At 45.1% G+C, this 20,975-nt stretch overlaps 2 protein-coding genes across 12 annotated transcripts in view; one reads left to right on the top strand and one right to left on the bottom strand.

Moving 5' to 3' along the window:
- The window catches only part of PBX3 (PBX homeobox 3), a 108,627-nt gene extending 93,724 nt beyond the window's left edge, over window positions 1–14,903 (bottom strand). The window contains exons 1-3 of one of the 7 annotated variants that reach the window (XM_061476616.1): window positions 14,134–14,901; window positions 11,904–12,475; window positions 10,879–10,952 (exon numbers count right to left, since the gene is read on the bottom strand). In XM_061476616.1, the coding sequence (XP_061332600.1) occupies window positions 10,879–10,952; window positions 11,904–12,100 (271 nt within the window). In that variant the 5' untranslated portion in view covers window positions 12,101–12,475; window positions 14,134–14,901. Of the gene's footprint in view, window positions 1–10,878; window positions 10,953–11,903; window positions 13,349–14,133 lie in introns of those variants that run through there. The other 6 variants (XM_061476618.1, XM_061476619.1, XM_061476617.1 and 3 more) reach the window with 6 other exon arrangements.
- A 749-nt stretch (window positions 14,904–15,652) lies between these two features.
- MAPKAP1 (MAPK associated protein 1) overlaps window positions 15,653–20,975 on the top strand; it is a 97,694-nt gene continuing 92,371 nt past the window's right edge. For 3 of the 5 annotated variants that reach the window (XM_061477043.1, XM_061477040.1, XM_061477044.1), the window contains exon 1: window positions 15,653–15,805. The gene's annotated coding sequence lies outside the window, so the exon portion shown is untranslated. The other 2 variants (XM_061477042.1, XM_061477041.1) reach the window with 2 other exon arrangements.

Raw genomic sequence — 20,975 nt, 5'->3', positions numbered from 1 at the left:
TACCATTAAATTGGAGTCTGTCGAACATGGTTGTTGTACAAATATTTACATTAGTGCTGACCACAGCCTTATTGCGGCACTCGGAGAGAACAATATTCCCAGCTCTGTCACCCCGGTTTGGAGGCCTGAGTCTCGCTCTCGGCTACAAAGCCGGGATCGCCGCTCTCCCTGTGTGCACGTGCAGAGCCATAAGCTAATTTCATCGGACATCAAAGGCCAATGCACGGCATTTTCATCAGGCCTCGTCGTGCTATGGTTTTAGGGCAGAAAAACAAATGCCCGCTTTTGGTTCCAGGGCTGTTATTCCAGGCCTCCTTTCAACCTTTGCTCAGCAAGTGTTCATTGCCCACTAAATATTAATAAACTCAATCAGAACTCAAGTCTGGAGCCCCACAAAATGCAGTCACACGGTTCAGCACCAGTGACATCACGTTAGGCAGCACCAGGATGCTGCTTGTTCCTCTCCAAAATATCAGAGATTTAAAAGTTACATAACAATCACGGTGATTAAACAGCAGCTGTTATGATAATCAGTCAGTAAAAGGAAATTGATTTGTTTAGTCCTAGCAACTACAATATTATTTGACTCTCAGTATATTGAAAGGAAGAAATATTTCCTTTATTGAACACAAAATGCCATAAATTTAGGTAAACCGAAATTAGTTCATGTAATACACTGACATCCAAAAATTTATGTATATAGAGTCTATCATTTAATTTTCAGACATTCAATTTCTATACTTGGTCACAGTCAAAAGGTCAAGAACCAACAAGTCAATAAGCTCCCAAGCTCCATATCGATATCACGTCACCACCCTAACAAGTGGATGGGAAGAAAGAAATAATTCACAAAAAAACCCTCAGCTGCATGAGGAAGGCAAAATTCCCCCAGTGACCCACATGAGCAGCCAGTTCAGCCACCAAGGCCCTTGAGCTGCTGGCACCAGTGGGACGCAGTCTCGCCGTGGTACCCCACACTCAGGCACCGCTGCACATCCTCTTTCTTTCCCCTCTTCTTTCCTCACCCAGTGCAACAAAGGAAAGAAATACGAGGTAGAGGAACTGATAGTTCCCACTCTATTTGAATAACAAGTGAAATCCTAAAAATACCTCCACTGCATGTTATTACCAAGTGTATCACTGGGTTTTATAGTGACAGGACTGTGCTATAATTTCTGAGAAAACCTCAGCATAAAGCTCCATAAACCCAACCACTCCTGTAATGTATCACCTTATCTAGTGCACAATCATTTCCACAACTTTTCATGTTAGTATAATTTGCTCAAAAATGGTAATAAATACATCCTTGAAGTCAAATAAGAATCATTGCACAATCTATTGTAACTTGTTCTTACTAGCGACAGTTAATCACGCTACCAGGATCTCACATGAAAGAAAATAAGCAAACATTTGGGTGTTCTGTAATTACAAACCTCACTGAAAGCACACTTCCTTCTTTAATCAACAAATATCTGAAAGCGTGCTTTAAATACCCTTTCATGTGTGCCACCCTGCCTGTGAACAGCTATCACTAAAGAAAAGCAGTGATCCCCCTCTACAGTGAGCAAACGGTCTCTTTCAGTACTAAGCAAACTAATGACCAAGTCAGACAACCCCGATACCCTTTTGCTAGAGGTCTAACCATGAATTAAAAAAGCAAACATTCCTAATTAAAGCCAAGAGAAGTAGAACTCTAAGGAAAGCCTAATCTCTTCATTGCCAGGAGGTAAGCCTCCACTTAGGCTCACCGTGACTGGAATAAGGTGGATACTGTAAATAGCGCTAATAGATTACTTCTTTGGTAACAATTTTAATTACACCAAATACTTGACAAAAATATTCAACACACAGCACCAAATGAACATAATTTTCACAAAAAAAAAAACAACTAATAATTAATAACATTCCCATTTTAAAGATAGGAAAAGTGAGCTCTTGCATTCACCTCAGTGAGGTGGGGACTGAGCCCTGAGTTTGATCCCACCTAGGTCATCACATCTCTCCTCACATGAGCAGGAGTCCTGAGATCAGCAGCAGCATCAGGATTCAAACACACCCAGGAATGCCAAGCTTTCACTTCCAGCACCCCCTTCCCAAAACACCACCCTTGGGGGTCTACCGGTACTGGGAAAGTTGAAGTTGGCCAAAGACCATGTTCATTATTTGGCTCTTTTGTTCAAGAATCTGAAACTCAAAATGAGCATGTGGAGACCAGGGATGTTTCCTTTTGCTTTCAGTGAGAACTGGTTTTGCAGTTTCAGGTGCATGTTTTGTTCCCGGAATCAACAAGGTTCGCTATGATAACTAAAGTTTTGGGTTATTAAGTCCTGATCAGATTCTCTGGCCAACTGATTCAAAAGCCCTTGAGAACTAAGGACAACCCGGGCCATTATGCTTTCCATGAACACCATGCTATGGACTCTTTGATGACGAAGAGCAGGGAAAGTGAATGGAAAGTGCCAGCAGCTTCCACAGGTGGCGAGGGCAGGGGACAGTGGGCAGGGACCTGCAGCACATGCGGCACTTGTCCTGCGCTGGCGTGAAAACCCCTGTGGCTTCGAGGAAACCGTGGTGGTTTGTGTCTCATGGGGTTCATGTTAAAAATGTCCCAACAGTGATAGACTTCAGCTGCCAGGATCAGGGCGCGGATGTGCATCTAGCATGAACAGCCCCCGCACGGAGCTCTGGGGCACTTTTTTTATCCTCTTTCCTTTCTTTTAAATAACTATTGGGGCTCATAACAAGCACTGTCACTCTCACACTACTCCCCTGATTGACTTTGCGACAATGATCTGTGGAGGAGATGGGCATGCAAACAGCAAACACTCTGCAGGCGCTCAGGCAAAGAGGACTAGAGAGGTTTGGGTCGGGTGTGTGCTGGGTTTATATTTTGATCAGTTTTTGTTCAATTTCCAGAATTACTTCTCTGATTTATATTTACACAGTATTATAAAAAGAAAACTAAACCACAAAACTGTAGTAAAGCAACTCCGAGGCTGAATAAAAACCACAGACACACAAAAAAAATAAAAAGGAGGAAACTCTTGTCTTTGAGTCATCCTGCAGCCTCCTAGTGCTGCAGAGGTCTCAGCACAGCGATCTTACGTATCATATATGCTCTAATAAATAGGTTCAATGAGTTGAGTTAAGGGCAGAGTTTAACTATTAACTCCAAATTTCCTCGCTCTTATGGCTGTAAGTCAATCCCTTAATGTTACTTTAACACAATTTCTGGCAGTTGAATAAAATCTATGGTCAGTATTACAACCCCTTCCTTCCTACATGAAGGAAAATATACGTGTGATTTACATAAGAAATGATGGGAAATGCTGTGAGTGAGCAGGGGTGATAAATGTCCAAGGCCCTGCCAGCCAGGAATCCAAGCCGACCATCTGACTTGGGTTGTTTGGGCCCTCATTATCCCAACCCCAAAACCAGCAGAACTGGCAAAAATACCTCCATGCATGTACAGCTCCCAGTGTAGGAGCAGTTAGCAGTTAGAGAGGTTAGAATACAAAGCTGTAAGATATATCTAAAATAATACCACAAAAATCAGATGACACAAAGAATTCTAATAGTTTCCTTTTGTTAAGATACAGTAACTGAGAATACAATGAAATTCTTCATGTTCAGTATCTCCCATTAGATCAATTAATATTCAGAGAAAGGCTTTAACATGAAGTTTAAATAATCATAGAAGGAGAAAAAGAACCACCAATGTTCTAGAAGCTTCTCTAGACCTTTCAATCAATTTTATTTATATGCAAAACCAAGAGAAACTCAGAAAAAACAAAGCTCCTCCTGATGCTAAAGCTCTCAATTTACTGACAGGCAAATGGCTTCATGCTGCCACTTAATCTCATTTCTTGCATAATGCCCTCTAATTAGCATATCAAAGTGAATTAATACTTCTAGGGCATTAGCAATGGGAAAATCTGCTCCAGGCTTCACAATAGCAGTTAAGCAAGAGCCAAGAAATCCTCAAAAACACCACAAACCACTTTGCATTGCAAAACTGTTCAATTTATTTATCCTCTCTCTCTAAACACTTTTACCGCACACTGTTTTACTACTGTTCACCAAACAAAATGATAATTGCCAAAGTTACCAGCATCTGTAATGCCTGTTTAGAATCTTAATTTAGGTTGTATACTTGAAGATCCCTAGATGCTTCCATTGACCCCACCATCCCCACCAGGACACACTGAAAAAACGCTGTTCTTCTTAAAAATGCTATCGGGATAACATTATTAAATTCCATTTTCTCCTCACAATAAATAATGAAAAATTAAATAATACATGAAAAAGCCACCTGCTGGACAATGAGGAATGAGAGATTAGCTTTAAATGTTGATGCATGGCTTAACTATAGCAAAAGGGTTTGACCTGTAAACACATGATACAAACCCACCCCCCTTCCCAAGTGATTGATTTGTAGGACGCACGATATTCAGTGATTCACATATTGCTACAAGTTCCTATGACTGTGCAACACGCATGGAACTGATCGTTAACAAAAGAATTTTAAGTGCAATACCTAAAATAGCATAAAATTAAAGTGCATAATGATTTTTACTATATGCTTTTATGCAAAACATGCTCTGTTTTTCCCATTCCTGAAGCGATAAACACATTAAGCTGTTGCAGTCAGACATCAGAGCATTTCTTCTTTGAAAAATATTTTCAGGATCTGCTTTCAATCGCAGGTCACTTTGCAAAATATAAACCATGATTTATAAACAAAGACTAAAAAACCCTGAAACTTCATCATCTTAGTGCTCCCTGTCAATCTTTAAATACAGAAGAAGAGCATTAAGAGGCAAAAAAACCCAAACCCCAACACTTGTACACCCACCCACTAAACCCAAGAAGGGGGCTGGAGCACTACACAAGGCTAATAACAAAGAGTAGAAGAAAATGCTGGGGTCAGTGGGGTTTACAATATTACTGTTTGCAGCATGGGGGGGGGGGGGGGGGGGGGGAGGAGGAGGAGGGGAAAGTATGGGAATACCAAAATAAATTATGATGGGTATTTATCTTATACTTTGAGCCTTCCTAAAGAATGTGCATTATTGAAAAATATACAGCGTTCAAGCATCAGGCTTCATTTCCTTTCCTATTTAATTCCCTGTTTACTTCCACTGTAAAGGCAGCATTATGGAGGAACTCTAATGTCCAGCTGAGAAGCACAATTCATCTGTTTGGCTGATGAACTACTCCAACTTTATAAAAGCATGAACTATAAGAGCTGACAGAAACTTTAATAATTTATATTAAATATTGATGTGAATTATTTACTCCATTCATACTTAAAGACATGAACTGCCTACCAGAGAAAAGCAAATGTGACAAAAGGTCAACATGATGGTGAAAAAAGGCAGGCTGTGTCAGGCGTGTGTTATCTGAACCATGCTGATCACCTTGATAAGCGAATAGCATTAAACATGACTGCTGAGAAAACAAACAAAGCATTCTTCTCAGGGTGTCAATTCATGGAATACAAACAGCTACATCTAATTCTACCAATGATACCAGGACGGCAAAACTCCGCTCGGGGCTCCGCTGATCTGGACTCGCCACTACACAGATTCAGTATTCATTCCTGCTATTCATAAAAATATTCATCCAACCGTCAGATGCGTGATGTGCAAGGAATTGAAAATCAGCCTGAAAACTGAGGACAGATACACACCGGACTCTCTCCCGCTCTACTCCATGATTATTAATATAGCCTTCATATGTATTTAAATATTGCGTACATTTGTAACAATTTAGTATGTCTAATTCTGCTTATATTTGTCTACGGTAGACTGCAAATATCATTATATTAATGTTTCACACAAATCAATATTTAAATTGAAAAAAGACAGCATAATATCCATATCGTACAACTTTTTCATTGAAAGCTGTAGGAATAGAGCTTGATAAATGTGTTAAATCCTGTAGGAAAAAAAAAAACACAACTCCTTTGCATTCACTACATACTATTACAATAATTTATCTCTGAACACAAAAATTCCTTAACTTATAACAAGCATCCTAAAATACACCACACAGTATCTCACATAATTTCATATTTTCAGATAAGCAAATGTGTTGAATTCAGGAACAAAATGAAGGCCAGGAAAAATAGCTATAAAATAAAATAAATCCCTGCTCCTAGTTAAATTAGTATTGACAAGTCGGTCCAAATTTATTCTCTACGGAGAAGGGAAAAAAAAAAACCACAATAAAAAGATCTGGAAACACTGATGGTGATAATCAACGTGAAGATTGTTATTTAAATAGAGCACTAACAATGGTTAAGGTCTAACGGTATGGTGTAGTTACAGGTTCTGCAAGACGAAGTATCATGAATTTCTCTAATGAAAATAATCACGAAAGCCGCCTGTTTTCTTAACCAGAGAAGCACCCCGATAGAAACCCACCAAAGAAAATGGGATGTCGATACTGAATGTGTTTGAAACAGATGACCAAAAGACAATCAAGACACTTAATTCAATTTATATTTTCCTAGCAGGACATTTATGAAGAAAAGCCATGCCATTGCCATAAGGACAATGTAAATGACCTAACATTCTACTGCATGTCATCATTTGTAATACATTTGCCGACAATTAAAAAAAAAACACCATTCAAAAAGCATAATCAATGGTTCAGTGAAAAATCTTGGGTTCTGAAGCACAAGAAAGGAAACAAAAGCTAAACAATTTAAACTGAAGATGTACGCACATAAACACACAATGCTTACTTCCTTATGTAGCCAGGCTAAATCAAAACTATGGATTTAGCAGCTTGGAAAAAACCCACCAGGACTGCACACAAATATTAAAACTGGCTAAACCAAACAGCAGTAACATCGCAGCTGGATTTTAGAATTCAGCTAACATGCATACATACACACACACATATATATATGTATGTATGCATGCTCTCAGTGCCATTTCATTGTTCCATTTGAATCCTTTCACATTCAGACAGGACTCCTAGTACTGTGTGTTATTCTTTATAATTGCAAGTTGTTGGCACTAAACGACAGTTTACAAACACTGGAAAGTTGAAATTTGTGTTAAGGCAAGGCAAGAGTCCTGCAACACGATTTTTAGCTAAACACAGTGAAGAAAGGGGTTAACATTTGCCAGTCCTGCTGGCAGACCAGGCAAGGAGCAAGTCCTTCTCCAGCGAGTTACCTAACAGGCAGTTTACAGATTTTGCAGCATATTGACAAGGGGCGTTCCTAAAAGAGTTGGGCCATTTTCATCAATAAGGAGCTCTGCAGCAAGTAAGGGCAAGATACAGCCCTTTAATCATCAGAATGGCATCATATGGCTATTTACAGTTGTAGCAATAAAAATAAAGGTTTTAGCTTACATGGGGAACAGTGAGAAATTAACCCTATAGTTAACGTCACTATTTGTCTGGGATTCAGATCAGTTTATATTTTTCCCCCCATTCTTTAGAACAAAATTCTGCATAAGGGGAGAATGTTCTTAATGAACATTTTCCTCCTCTCTCTTTAGACATAAAAAATAGTTCAACCAGCCCAACCAGCCAAGCAGGCCTTTCTCTTCCCCTGCGGACACCTCCTGCAGTCGAGAAGTTCATTAAGTTTTATGATCTTCCCAAGTCAGTCCTGCTTATAAGCCTCACAAAGGCCACAAATCTGGCAAACCATCATGTATGCCATTAGGCTTTACTAGTAAATGAATGCTATTTAGGGTTTGTGGTGACAGTAAATTAGGGTTTGGTTGGCAGCTATCATTGTTGCTGTTGGACTTAAGAGAAATAAATAAATAAACATATACGTGCAGGCATATACACACATGCATTCAGGCCTTTTTATAAACCCATATTCCCATCTATATGAATTATTTTTAAAGACAAAAAACCAAATCATCTATCAACACAATCCAGGGCCTAACAGTATGTCATTCCATTGGGAAATAATTGCAATTCCCTAACCATTTTAAGACTGTAAGAATAAATACATTTTCATTTCTATCTCCATGAGAATAACCAGTACCTCAGGTAGAGCAACGTCCTAATGGAGGCTTAATCAAATTACAAACCTAAAGGATTTTTAGTTGGTAAAATAGAGCTATTAAAAAAAAAAAAAGGCACAAATCAGGTTTTTCCATTCCTACTGGTAGATGCGTGAGGAGACAGACTGTGACACAGGTATGCAACAGATCTGAGCCGCGTGAGGAATGCAACTTGAACACTTCCAAGAGACAGCTCAGAGCGCGGGTAAAACACAAAGCAGCATCAACAGGCTCTCCCGTGCTCATCGCCCTGTTTTATTGGAGGGACTCTGGTAGAACTTCAGGTATAATTTTTTCTCTGAACTAATTAAAGAAAGAAGTGGCAGTTTCTTTATGAAAACCATGCTACCTTGTGGTTGCCTCTAAGAATGCACGTATCTATTCATATCTGTAAACCCTTTAAATGTATTATGCAGCACTTTTTAAAATGTTAGAAATGTCAGGCTAAATGCGGTAAGCCCAGCAATTTGCTTTGTACATGGTAAATACCTCACAGGAGAAAAAAATATCTTCAGCTCCTAACCCTAAGTGAGACAGAGAAGGAGGTTTTTACAAATGTGATGCATTCATTAACCCTTGCAGGAGAGTGAGAAGAGTTGCTCTGCCTAAACTGAGGGCTCCTCTACGTGCTCTCTCACGACCAGCCTCACAAAGTCCTTGCTGACTGTACTGAAAACTACCAAAATATTAAATAAAAATACATAATATGAACATGATTTAAATATTGCATTATTTAGAACAGACAGGACTGCAATTACACTTTATGTCCAGGCTACAGCCTCCCTCCTCACCTCTCATCCTTCTAACAGGAGAAGGTAGCGATAAAGCCATCACGGTAATTCCCACCGCCAACACCAAGGCAAACTTTGGTTCTGATTAAAAAGAATTAAAATACCATTGTATGACCCAGTTGCAGATGATTTAAGTACTTGGGCCACAAGACAATGCAGATTGCCAAGGAGGGGGGGACACACCTCTGCTTTAATTGCATCTCAGACTGTTCACCCCTCCAGTTCAGAATTGTTTGAGCCCTTTCCTATGAAAACGGCTTACAGAAAATATGCTAGAATTTATTTTCACATTTTCTTTGCTTGAGCACACTGACTACTAAAGCCTACAGAGACATTTCCTCTCAACTGGGAGACCCCGAGCAAAGGTCCCTGCGGGAAGAGTTTTTGGTGGGGGTGTGGATTCATCTTCATCAATCACTCAGTGCATTAATCCTGTCTCTCCTGTGCTGCCAGGGCTGGCAAGATCTCGCCTTTAGGCAGGCGGACGCCTTCACTCTTTGTTGCTTCTCAGCGATTTCATAAAAGACATAGCTTACAAACTTGGTTCGACTACTTGCAGCACAAAGGCAGGATCCCAACTTACAAGTTATCACCAAAACACCCCAACGCGTTTCAGACCACAACGTCTCCTGTCAGGTTCCCTCTCGCCTCCCGAACAGCAACGGCCTCACCAAGCACCCTGTGCCACTAATCCAGGCTGCTGAAAGGACGTGGGTTTTTCTTCGCAGCTCACCTCTGACATGTGGTTGACTACACTTTCCTTTCAAAACAGTGAGGCTAAGCCCTCTGCAAATAAAGTGATTGCAGGACCTGCGCCTGCCTCCTTCATTGAAATCCGCCTGCCGCAAAATGTCTGAACACCGAGGGCAGGGTGCCTGGCTGGCTCCGAAGCAGGACGGGCAGAAAGTTTAGGGAAAGGCAGAAAGCAAACACAAGCCAAAGGATGGAAAGGGGTTAGGAGTGGATGAAGGCAAAACGTAGGTAGGTGGGGAGGGAGGGCAGGAAGGGGATCATTCCCCTTATCCTGGGTAATATAATGCAATATAAAGCAGAATCAATCTTAATATTCACAACACAGTCAATACCCTAGTGCTTAGCTGTCAGCAGAAACTGAAGTGGATTCCCAGTAGCAAAGAAACCTTTGGACATAAAGCACTATAATTCACTGAGAACTGTGCACTTCAGGCTTCTCACAGCTGAGATCTGCAATGATTCCACTTTTTTGTCTGGTCTTACGTGGAACTAAAGAGGAATGCGACTGAGTATCAAATATAGCAAAAAGCCAGCCAATGCATATATTTAAGTCTAGATCACAATAAATGTTCTTACTCTCTCAATACAAAGCAAAACGCTTTGCAAATGTTCTTAAATAGGAAAATTCTCTGTAAATTCAGTGAGGTAAAAAAAAAAAACGCTAAAAAAAAAAAAAGCTTCTACGAAAACCCCGGAGTTTCTAAGTGTTGCTCTAATGAGGAAAAGAAGTATTTTTTGTGTACTTCTGAGATTAAATATTTGGCGTTTCAAACATCACCAGGCGCAACCGGAGCTTTGCTGCACCCTCACAAACAGGGGGATCTCTCTGGAGCCTGCCTGCCCGGGGCAGCTTTGCTCTCCCCTCACAAACTTTATCGTCCCCGCTGCGTGCTACGCATCCCGGGAAAAGAAATTAATAAAACCGATGAGGTAACGCAGGGCTGACAAGCGCTTTGCCAAGTGTCCTGACGGCTGGAAAACACAGCCCGGGCGCTAACGGGGTCCCTCCGGAGCCGTGAGGAGAACGCCGTGAGGGGGGCACTCTGCACCGCGCCATTTCACAGCAAGCCAACCCAACCGGGCCGCCGCCGGGACGGGCCCCATTAGCTCGGCGGGGCGGGCCGGATCAACCGCCCCCCCCCCCCCATTGCCCCGTTCACCTCGGGCCCTTGAACCGGCAGCGTGAGAGGCGGCAGAGGGCCGGTACCGTCCCCACCGGCGGGTAGCGGCGGGTGGAAGGCGGGAGGGACCAAGATGGCTGCGGCGGCAGCGGCGGCGCGGGCGGCCCTTACCTGTTTTCTCCTTGATCTCGCAGAGGACGCTGAACAAGGCGGGTTTCATCCTGTGGCAGTTCAACGCGTGCTTCCTGAAAGAGAGCAAGAGGACAAGCGGTTAAAAGCCGGCGTTTAGCAACATGGCGCCCGATAAGGATTCCCCCCCCCCTCGGCTCCGTGTCTTTCGTCCCCTTTTCTCTGCCCGCCGGCATCCGCGGACCGGCGCCGGGAGCTCCCGAACGGGAGCTCCCGGCGCCGGTCCGCGGATGCCGGCGGGCTGAGGTGTGAGCAGCGCCGGTTCGGTGGCTGCCGCCTCTCCCTCCCTCCTTTCTCCCCCCCCTTATGACTTTTATACCGAATTATCTTTGTGTAAATGCCGCCGGGCCGAGGGGTATAAATCACCCCCCCCCCTTGTCCCCGCTACTATCCGTCCTGCGATATTATAACTGATTTATTAACCATGATGGGGGGGGGGGGGGGGGCAGAGTTAATATTCTTTGTATTTATTGTGATTTAAAACAGGTTTGAGGTTGTTGGTGTCCCGTCCCCCCCCCCCAACTGTCCCCGCAGCAATATCTTGTCAGGTTTGTTAATTTATCTGCCACCACTTTGGGGTAGGGACAAGGAAAGAAAGGGGAAAGTTGTGGAGCCGCCCGACAGACGGACGGGAGGGACGGACGGACACAGAGCGGCTCTAGGGCCGGTGTCCGCCACACGGTGTCTAAAGGCGAACGGGCAAGGGATCAGCCACAGCTTCCCTCGCATGTATGCAAAAGCATCGCATACTTCGGTATTTATTTTATATCTATATATATATAGATATTAAAATATTGATTAAATAGCAACTTTGGCGCTGCCTCGGCTGCTTGCAATTTCTCCTACGGCGCCAAGAAGTTGCTCCTAATTGTGCGACTCCGGGAATGAGAAACAAAAACCACACACACACAAAAAAAAAAAAAATAAAAGAGAAAAAAAATAAAAATAAGAAAAAAGAAATAAAAGGAAAAAAAAAAAAAAGCAAGGTTTAATTAGACGAAACCAACTTTGCTTGTGCCTCATCCAGGCTTTGGTCAGTGATGGTCATGATCTGATGGAGGATGTCGCCGATGTCCTGCTTCCTGCCATCGCCGTCTGCCCCGTCGTGTCCGTGGGGAGGAGGCAGGGCCATGCCCCCCTGCACCGAGTGCCCGGCCAGGTTGACGCCGGCCAGAGTCTGCAGCATCCTGGACTGATCGTCCATGGCTCCCGCGGGCCGGGCCGGGGGGGGGCAGCGCCGGGTCCGCTCGGCGCCCGCGCACCCCCGAGACGGAGAAAGAGGGGAAAAAGCCAAACAAAACAACAACAGGAGTAAAAAAAAATCAGTATTTGTGTTTTGACCGGATCTCAGCTGTTTATTCCACTCTCCTCTCCTTCCCGGTGCCGTAAATCACTCTCTTCCTTAGTTACAATCTTCCTTCATCATCATCATCATCTCTGTGGCTTGGATGGATGAGCTGGTGGGGTGTCTCTGCAGTTTTCCTGGTACAATCTTCCTCCACAGCTCTATTTGTGGTTTTAATTTTTTTATTTTTATTGTTGCTTTTTTTATGTCTTTCCCCACTTGTCCAAAAATCTTCTTTGCAAAAAAAAAAAAAAAAAAAAAAAGCAAAATTAAAAATAATAATAAAAAATAATAAAAGCCAAAATAACAAAAATAAAACTCGCTTTCAAATCCTGAAGAAGTTAGGAGGGTGGCAAACGGCAAAAACCACAACAAACCAGGCGAACACCCCCACCCCCAAACTGCAACATAAAAAGCCAAGAAAACACAATCAGGGGAAAAAAAGAATAGTAATAATTAAAAAAATTAATCGCCCTCCCCCCTTACAAAATAATAACAAATGGTCCCCGGTCTGTGCAGCGGGGGTGAGGCAGCAGCAATCAAAAGTTTGAACTTGTGCAAAAAAGAAAAGAGCGGAAATAACGGGGAACGAACTGTGGAGAAAAAAAAAAAAAAAAAAGAAAAAAAAAAGAAAAAACCCCCCCAAAAAATTCAACAAAAAAAATTAATTACACACTCTCTGCGAAGCAATGTGCAAAAATACCGGCCCGCCGGAATTTATGGCCCGCCGCCCGCCGCCGGCCGCGCGGCGAGGATTGACAGCCCGCCAACGCCACTCACTCACCGCGGACGTGCCGCCTGTGAGGGAGGAGAGCGGCCGCGCGCGAGAGGGACGCGGGGCCCGCCGCGCCCCGCCCCGCCGTACCGCCCCGCCCCGGCCCTCCCAACCGGGCGGGGCCGCCCCGCCACCACCGCCGCCACCGCCCCGCCCGGGGCCGCCCGCCTCACGGGTCCGGATCCGCCGGGCCGCCCTCCCGCCGGGCCGAGCGGCGGCGGCGGCGCTCCCGGAGGGGTGGCGGGGGGGGGGAGATCGGTGTGAGAGCGGCGGGCCCGGAGGCCAATCGCAGTGCGAGAGGGTGGGTGCCGGAGGCTGTCCTGGCCAATCAGAGTGCACGGGGCGGGAACGAGCCCGCCTGGCCCCGCCCCGCGGCTGAGAAACTTCTGATTGGACTGTTCGAACTGTCACGTGCCCGGGGCGAGCGCCGCTCCGGCCCCGCCCCTATGTTGCTATGGTAACTCCCGAGCTGAGGCCTCGCCGTTCCCCTCAGCCCCGCTGCCGTGCTGGGAGGGTCGGGCAGGGCTCGGCCCCACCGGGAGCAGCCCCCGGGCCCGGCCCGCCGCGCCTGCCAGCCCGGGTAACAGCAGGAGGCTGGCCTTGCCCCGGGACCTGGAGCTTCGGCCGTGCGGAGCTGACCGGGTGCGGGCCGGAGAGGCCCCGATCAGAGGTGGCCTGCTCGTCGGTGTGGCCGTGCCCAAGCGCATTCCTCACGGACAGGCCCTGTCATGAGGCAGGAGCATCCAGACAGGGCTCCCCCTTGCACAGTAAAGGGGCCTCTTTGGAGACCAGATTTTAGTTTTGAATATATTACATATAGGTAGCCAAAACCGTTAAGAGAAAATATATATATCTGTGTCAGGGATAATTAAGGCATCATTCTATAAAGGGGTTATCTTTAGATCATTGCCACCCCCAAACTGAACTTACGTAGGATGCCTGCCCCACGCAAGTATGTAGGGGAAGTGACTTTAATTCTGATCTACTTCCCTCACATTTTGAGTAGTGTGCAACAAAGCTATGGCAACAGAGCTCTCAAGGAAGAGAAAACCACCTGTAGTGTGGCAATAGGGAGCCACAGCAGAAATCAGACTGGTATTTAATTCACTGTACGTACTTGATCTGTGATGGACAGTTGCAGTTGAAAGAAGTCATGTCCAAACTAAATCCTCATCCTCGTCTCTGACATTTTGTGGATGTACAGCTGACAACTCCCAATCCACGTGGCTAACACAGAGCTCTTAATCTTCCTCCTTGGCTTGCGCTGGCCTCCTCTCTCAATCATGGCTGACATCACCATCATCGCACCTTCACTCAGGACCGCAACTTGGATGTCATGTGTTTGATTTGGAACCCTTAATCATCTCACACCAGTTGTAACTCTCACCTTTCACAGTGGTGGATGACTTCTGGTTAACGTAAATATGCTGCTACTGTCGCTCTGAGCAATTAGCATGCTCATTAAATTTTTATCTCCCATCTTGACGAGGATACCATGTTCTGGTATGAGCAAATGTGTTCTTAGTGTCATTCAGCTGTATTAAGAATGCTATTCCAAAGATCTTTTTTTATTACTACTCTTTTGACTGTCCGGTTCTGGCCTCATGTTCCCTGCTGTCTGCCGTGTCTACAGCGGTTTCGGCTCCCTGCCCTCGCTCAGCCTCTGGTATCAGCCCTCATCATCTTCTCTTTACAGCATCAAACATGTTATCTCCACTGCATTCCACAGTCCTGCTTCTCCCTGCCCTCCAGCACCATCCTTCCAAATGGCTGCTTTTGCTGATGTGCACAGCTACCCAGAGACTGCAAGTCGTGCTTTGCCCAGGAATTAACTGCGACTGTCTCGCCGCTTCCCTAGGAAGCTGTGGAGGATGGCTGTGGCAGCGAACCTCGGAAGGGCCAGGAGGCCATGGCCAGACACAGCAAGCAAAGCGAGCCTGGGAGCAGCAGACATCCCCAGTTCCAGATGCGCAGAGGCTTGAGAACAGGTCAGTGGGTGGCTGGGCTCACCCGCTGTCCCCATGCTGGAGACTGGAGATAGACGGCGCATCAGCCTCGGATGGGTGGTTCTCACACTTGTAAGCCCGGTCAGTATCATTAAATCATTTTTCTTTGCAGGTTACCTGTGTCTAAAGTATCCCATTTCTGCCTGTGTACCGGGTGCTCGGTGGAAGCTTTGGTTTAAAGTCACAAAACTACCACCGGGCTGGTGGCAGGTCCTGCAAGGGTCACCCAATGAGACTGGCAGTGGAACTGGCCCCGCAGTGAGCGCTGAGCTCCGCGGGTCTCCTCATGCAGCTCCGAGAGACTTTGTGAACTTTTCTACCGCGGTTCGTTAGTGGTCGTGCGAGTTTAACTGGCCTTTACAACGGCCTCACGGCAGTGCTCTGTAACCCCGGCCGCAAAGCGGCACCGGGCCCTGCGGGCAGGCACGGCAGCTCGGCTCTCGGGTCGCTCCGCACACCCGGGCCCAGTGACGGACTAAGCACGACGTGAACCAGCGGCTCATGAAGCGACACGGGACCCGCCGCGAGCGCGCCAGAGCGAACACAGAGCCCGCAGCCGTTCTGCCGGCGGCCGGAAGCCGGGTCCCGCCGCGACGCACGCGTACGCACGGCCCTGCCCCTGACGGGAACGGACACTTCCGCAGGCGGTGCTTCCGGGTCGCAGCGCGGCCCAGCGCTCACCGGTCTGCGGCGTCCTCCGGACCCGGAAGCGGCTGCCCCGGCCCGCCGGCGGCGGAGGTAGGCGGCGCCCGGCCCTGCTGAGCGGCTCGGCGGGTGAAGCCTGTGAGTGTGGGGCTCTGCGGTGCGCGTCGCGGGCATAGGGCGGTACGGGGCCCGGCTGAGGGGTGCTTGCCCGGTACCGGCCGGCAGCGGGGCCGGCGCCGCTCCCCGGGCGTCCCGGAGGTTCACCGAGGCAGTGACGCTCCGTGCTGTAACCCCGCCCTTGTTCCTTGGTGTAAAAGCCTGTGGTCAGCCTGCGGGATGAGGTGACATGTCACAGGGACGCGGGAGCCTTTGCAGTGCTGGGGGGACGCCACTGTGGTACGAGGACCCGGGGCTTCCTGGGCCTCCGCAGACAGGCACGGCCGGTGCCCGGGCGGCTCGGGGCAGCTTCAGGTGCGGAGCGAGGCGGGGTTAACGTCCTCCGGTGGATCAAGGCGCTGCGGCCGGGCAAGAGGCACTGTCAGCAGGGCACCTGGCAGTGCACTGTAAAGGGAAAACAGGTAAGTGGGACACTAGGCTCCACTCTTGGAGCGGGCTTATGGTAAAGCAGGCAGAGGGGTGCTGAATTCAAGGGCTGCACTGGAAATGCTCTGCACTTGCTCAGAGGCCAGAGGGATGTGAGCTGGCCCAGTGCTGCTGCTTCACCTGGGTCACTGATGGCAGGCATCAGGGCTCAGTCTCTTGTTCGCTTCTAAAGCCTGTGGGTTCCTGCCCTGACTGGGTGTTCACAGGATGGGTGCTTTTAGCGTTGTCACATTTTGATGTGTTGCTGGTTTGTGGTCTCATTTTTTTTTCACATGCATGGCAGGTTGTGATCAGAACTAGTGTACTTGAAGCAGGAACAGCAGTGAGGAGCAAGAAGGGTTCCTGGAAGATACCCCAACGAATTGATTTCAGTGGTAATGGAAGCTTAGTGATGGTCTAAATGAGCAATGCTGGAGCCAGGCTTGGATTTGCCAAGTATGTTAGTTTAGGTTTCAGGGGATTACCAGGTAGATGCAAGATTGGGAATTAAACTCTCTCATTTATTTTTTCAAGATCAGAGCAGATCTGTTCACGGACACTTTTTTGGGTTAGATTAAAAAAAAAAATGAGATCATTGTCTACGTATAGACTGTACAGAAATAACTGAAGCAGTGAATTGGAACCAGTTTAGTACGTTTCTTTCTCAAGTCATGTTTCAGGTCTTGCTCATTACACCCTTTCATCATCTGTTTAACTGTTTCACCCAGTTGCAGCAAGTAACGGATTGGCCCTTTGATCAGCAAAGGCCTTGGCAGGTGAAGCAGGTTGGAAGGATAATTTGTAAGTGTTTTGTAGCACAAATTTCCTAACCTTCCTAAGCTGTGAGTGTGAGAAACAGACTGCTGCATTGAAGGGTCAGTTACAGTCACAAATTGGACAGCAAATAAGCGGGACACAAGTTGTACAGTCCCATGTAGGATCAGGAGATCTCTTTGGCAGCTCTGTCTTGGCTTTGGAGAGAGACAGTGGCACTGGCTGAGGAAGGGGGAAGGAGAGCTCAGGCTATCCTCAATTATTCCCTTTGAGTTACTGGAAGGCACAGGCTTTGGAGTGCAACAGGAGAACAGTGGTCATGCAGATGTTAACAGCACATGGAATACTGCTGTGGGGGCACCAGTACCACAGCCTGACTGTGTCACTGGTATCATGGTGGTTCCTGGCTGTGGTACTGCCACATGCCTGAGATGTGCCATGCACTGAGTTTGCTGTCAGGTTTTGGTAGCAGCAGAGCTCCACTTGTCTGAAGTGACCAAGAAAGGGCTTTTCCATTAGACAGTTCCTCTAACAAAGACCCCAAGATGCATTTTAGTGTTAATGTGTATGTGTGTGTCTGCTGAGAAGCTTTATTAAACTGGAATATCCATCTCTTCATTGTCTATAAGGTCAGTTTCTTATACAGGACAGCACAAGGGTAATCCCTACCTCGTTTCCTTATTGCTTGAGAAGTGTTGTGTCTAAATCAGTTATTCAGAAAGAAAAACAAAGCTCCTTGAGTATGTTTTGTGTGCTCTTCAAGGAGACAGACCAAAAATTTGTCAAGATGAAAATTAAAAGCCAGAGGAAAGGGAGATTCATCTGTTGTTGAAGAAACGTGAATCTGGCTAGGGACATTTGACATAGAGTCCTAAAGGGGCTTGAACTTTTGGGAGTTTTTTAAGTTGGTATTACCCCCATGAGCATTTTTGAGGTCAGAAGCAGCTTGCACCCTATTATGTTGTAAAATACAAGATGATGATCATCCTTTTTATGCAATAAAAATACTTTCATGCAGTCAGAAATGGAATGGGAACAAACTGAAGAAAACAACAAATATGAAACTTTGTTTTGACTTATGCTTCTGTTTAATACCAGAGTTCTGTGCAGTAAGGCTGGCTGGGGTACTTCAGTGCTGTGCCAGGAGCCTGTGGGCTGGCTGTGGCTACAGCAAGTCTCCAGGCTTTGTCCTGGGTCCACCCAGAGCAAGCTTTGTAAGGCCAGGGGCCTTCACATGCTTAAACACCTTTCAGGCATGTTTGGCTTCAGCACATCCAGGCAGCTTTGACACAGCTGTAGAGGTGAGATACAATCAATTTCGGGATAATGCCACACTTGAGGCTCACTCTTGAGTTGTGGTGTAGACATGGTTGGTGAGGAATGCCAGGAGAAACCAAACAGCATAGCATCTCTCTCAATATTATGCAGGCAAAGAGAAAGGTAAAATATTGAAGCTTCCTGTTGTGTTTGTCCAAGATTGAACTTTGTATAGGTGTTCATAAAGTTTATGGTGTTTTTTTAAGTTCTTGAATACACAATCAGAGGAACCTAATGTGAAGTTACAGTCTAATATTTGAGCAGTCTGAGCCTATGCTTCTATCCTCCTCTTTGCAAGTAGGTATTTTGTTTGTTCATCTTTGGAATGTTAAAGCCTAGCAAATTGTCTTTAAAGCATTTTAGGCATATGAGTGAAAAATCATGGTTCCATGTAAAAGTGCAGTGCCAGAGTTGAAAGTATTTCTTTCCAGCTTTCTGTGCAAACAGAAGTACAGCTTCACCCACTCACAGGCAGCAACTGCTGCCCCCACTTCTGGAAAAGTGTTCATCAGCCGTGAAAATGAAATGGAAATTGAGATGTGTTATTTAAAAGGTGCTTTCTTCTGTTTTGTTATTTTTTAAATTCGAAGTTAAGCCTTAAAAAATGAACTCAAATACTCATCTTTTTTTCTGAACAGTAAACTGTGATGAATACATGCTGTGAATTGGGGCAATAGGGATTCCAGTGCAGTGGGGCAGCGCAGTAGGACGTTGCAGATGTAATGCATGTGCTAAGGTATGCTTGCTAGCCAGCATGGAAAAATAAGCATAATCATAGACATTAAAAATTAAGCAAAGTGTTTGCACATATTTAGATTAGGCAAAAGCCAGGCAAGATGCCGCTTTTCTAAACTGCTCCTATCCAAACCATTCAGTACAATATCAGAATGAAAAATGACAACACTTTGTCATCTGTTCAAATTGATATTGCACTCTTTGCAGTGACAGCTGAAAAGGCCCACAGGTGCCATATAAAGAGGTGACCATGTTGTCATATTTCATTTAGGCATCCCTCTGCAAAGCCATAATTACCTAATTAGGTTGTTAATTAGGAGATTAGCATTTCACTATATTGATAGAATGCTCTTTGCAGGCATGAGTCTAGATACAGATTTGTCTGCCCTAATTTATAATCTCTGCATTTTTTTATACTTATTTATTTGCTTAAAATCTTGGTGCAAGATAGCTCAGGTTAGCTGAGAATCAACTTGTTTACAATTAAAGGAAGATTTGACAAGATCAGGGAACAAACAGAGGAGAGCATACAGCTTCCATAAGTACTCCAGTATTACCTCCCTCCTTCCCTAAAGCTCAATAATTAAAATTGCAGAGTTGGTATCATTTGCATCCTGATTAGTACAACAACAAAAATGTAGCCAAATTCCAAGCAGTGGATAAATACAGAACTACATAGCTAATGCCAGATTAATTTACAGGTTTGAAAGCTAACAAATAATTTGTTGGAAGTTGCGTATAATCTAATGTTTTCTTAGCATAACTTTCACATTCCGGTTTCACTTGTGAAAGAGCACCTCTTTAAATGACTTCAAATGATTATTCCCTTTTTAATGCTAGGACCCAAAGCTTGAGTGACACCTTCTCTAGATAAGTATTCATTCTTAAATGCACTTGAGCTTTTGTTGAAGCATAAACTTAAATTTTCATACATTGTGGTTCATTTGCCTTTATCCTGCCTGCACAGGAGTCTGTCTGGCATTCGAAGGGGTTGATTATTTGTACTGCTGCAAATATAGATAACCAGAGCCATTTCTTTTGCAATTGCAGACAGAAGTTAACTGTGAAATTATTTCATATAACCCGAATCATAAATTGTGAAGTGTGTTTGCTCCAGTTTATATGATGTGTGGGGAGAGAATCAATTTTTTATTCTAATCTGCCCATTTTTCTCATTGGTTTTAAAGATCACTTAAAGAGCTCAGTTAGAGAGGTGTTTAAGTCCAGTGACTAAGGAAGCCCTTGAGCAATAAGATGACCTATAATATTACACAATTCTTCCAGCCTGCTGTATTCTGACATTATTAGTAGTTGTTTTGGCTCCAGGCTGTACCTTCTAGAACTTGAAGGTTTGGAGCATTTTTGTTTACCTTGGATAGGGCTTTAATTGTTTATGACTTCCTCAAGGAGGAAAGCCAATTTAAATATATTTCCATCTTTACAAAACTACCACAAACCTACAGCTTTGCGAAATAGGGGAGTGGAAATTTTTTTCCCACTTGTCACTTTTTACTTTTATATTTTAGAGAGCAAAATAACCTTGCAGGGATTGGCTTAAGAGTTTCGTGGAGGAATTTACAGCTGCTTTTAGCTATTTGAACTGAAGGATTCTTAAAATTACTCCATTAAAATTGGTAGGATTTCAAAGTCATAGGTCTTTCCTGTATCAAAACATTTTTAGCTGCTAACAGCTTTCTCCAGGTTTTAGCATTTATTCTAGGTTATTTAGAGGTCTATGAGCAGACTTCCATGTGTTTGTTAAAGCAAACCGGAAAATTCAGTCCAAAAATAACTGTGTTTTCCCAAAAGTAAGGTAACCCACAGACTCTACGTTTTCTGTGCTCAAGGTCAATTGTTTTCCTCTGAACCCAGCAGTAAGAGCAGGTTGACACGCAGTCAC

This window comes from Pezoporus flaviventris, unplaced genomic scaffold, assembly GCF_033815535.1.
Source record: "Pezoporus flaviventris isolate CSIRO_AGI_PZ_B2104156 unplaced genomic scaffold, CSIRO_AGI_Pfla_v1 ptg000097l, whole genome shotgun sequence".
NCBI classification, from domain to species: Eukaryota; Metazoa; Chordata; class Aves; order Psittaciformes; family Psittacidae; genus Pezoporus; species Pezoporus flaviventris.
Note: the sequence above shows the minus strand (reverse complement) of the source record. Positions and strands in the feature narration are given on the sequence as shown.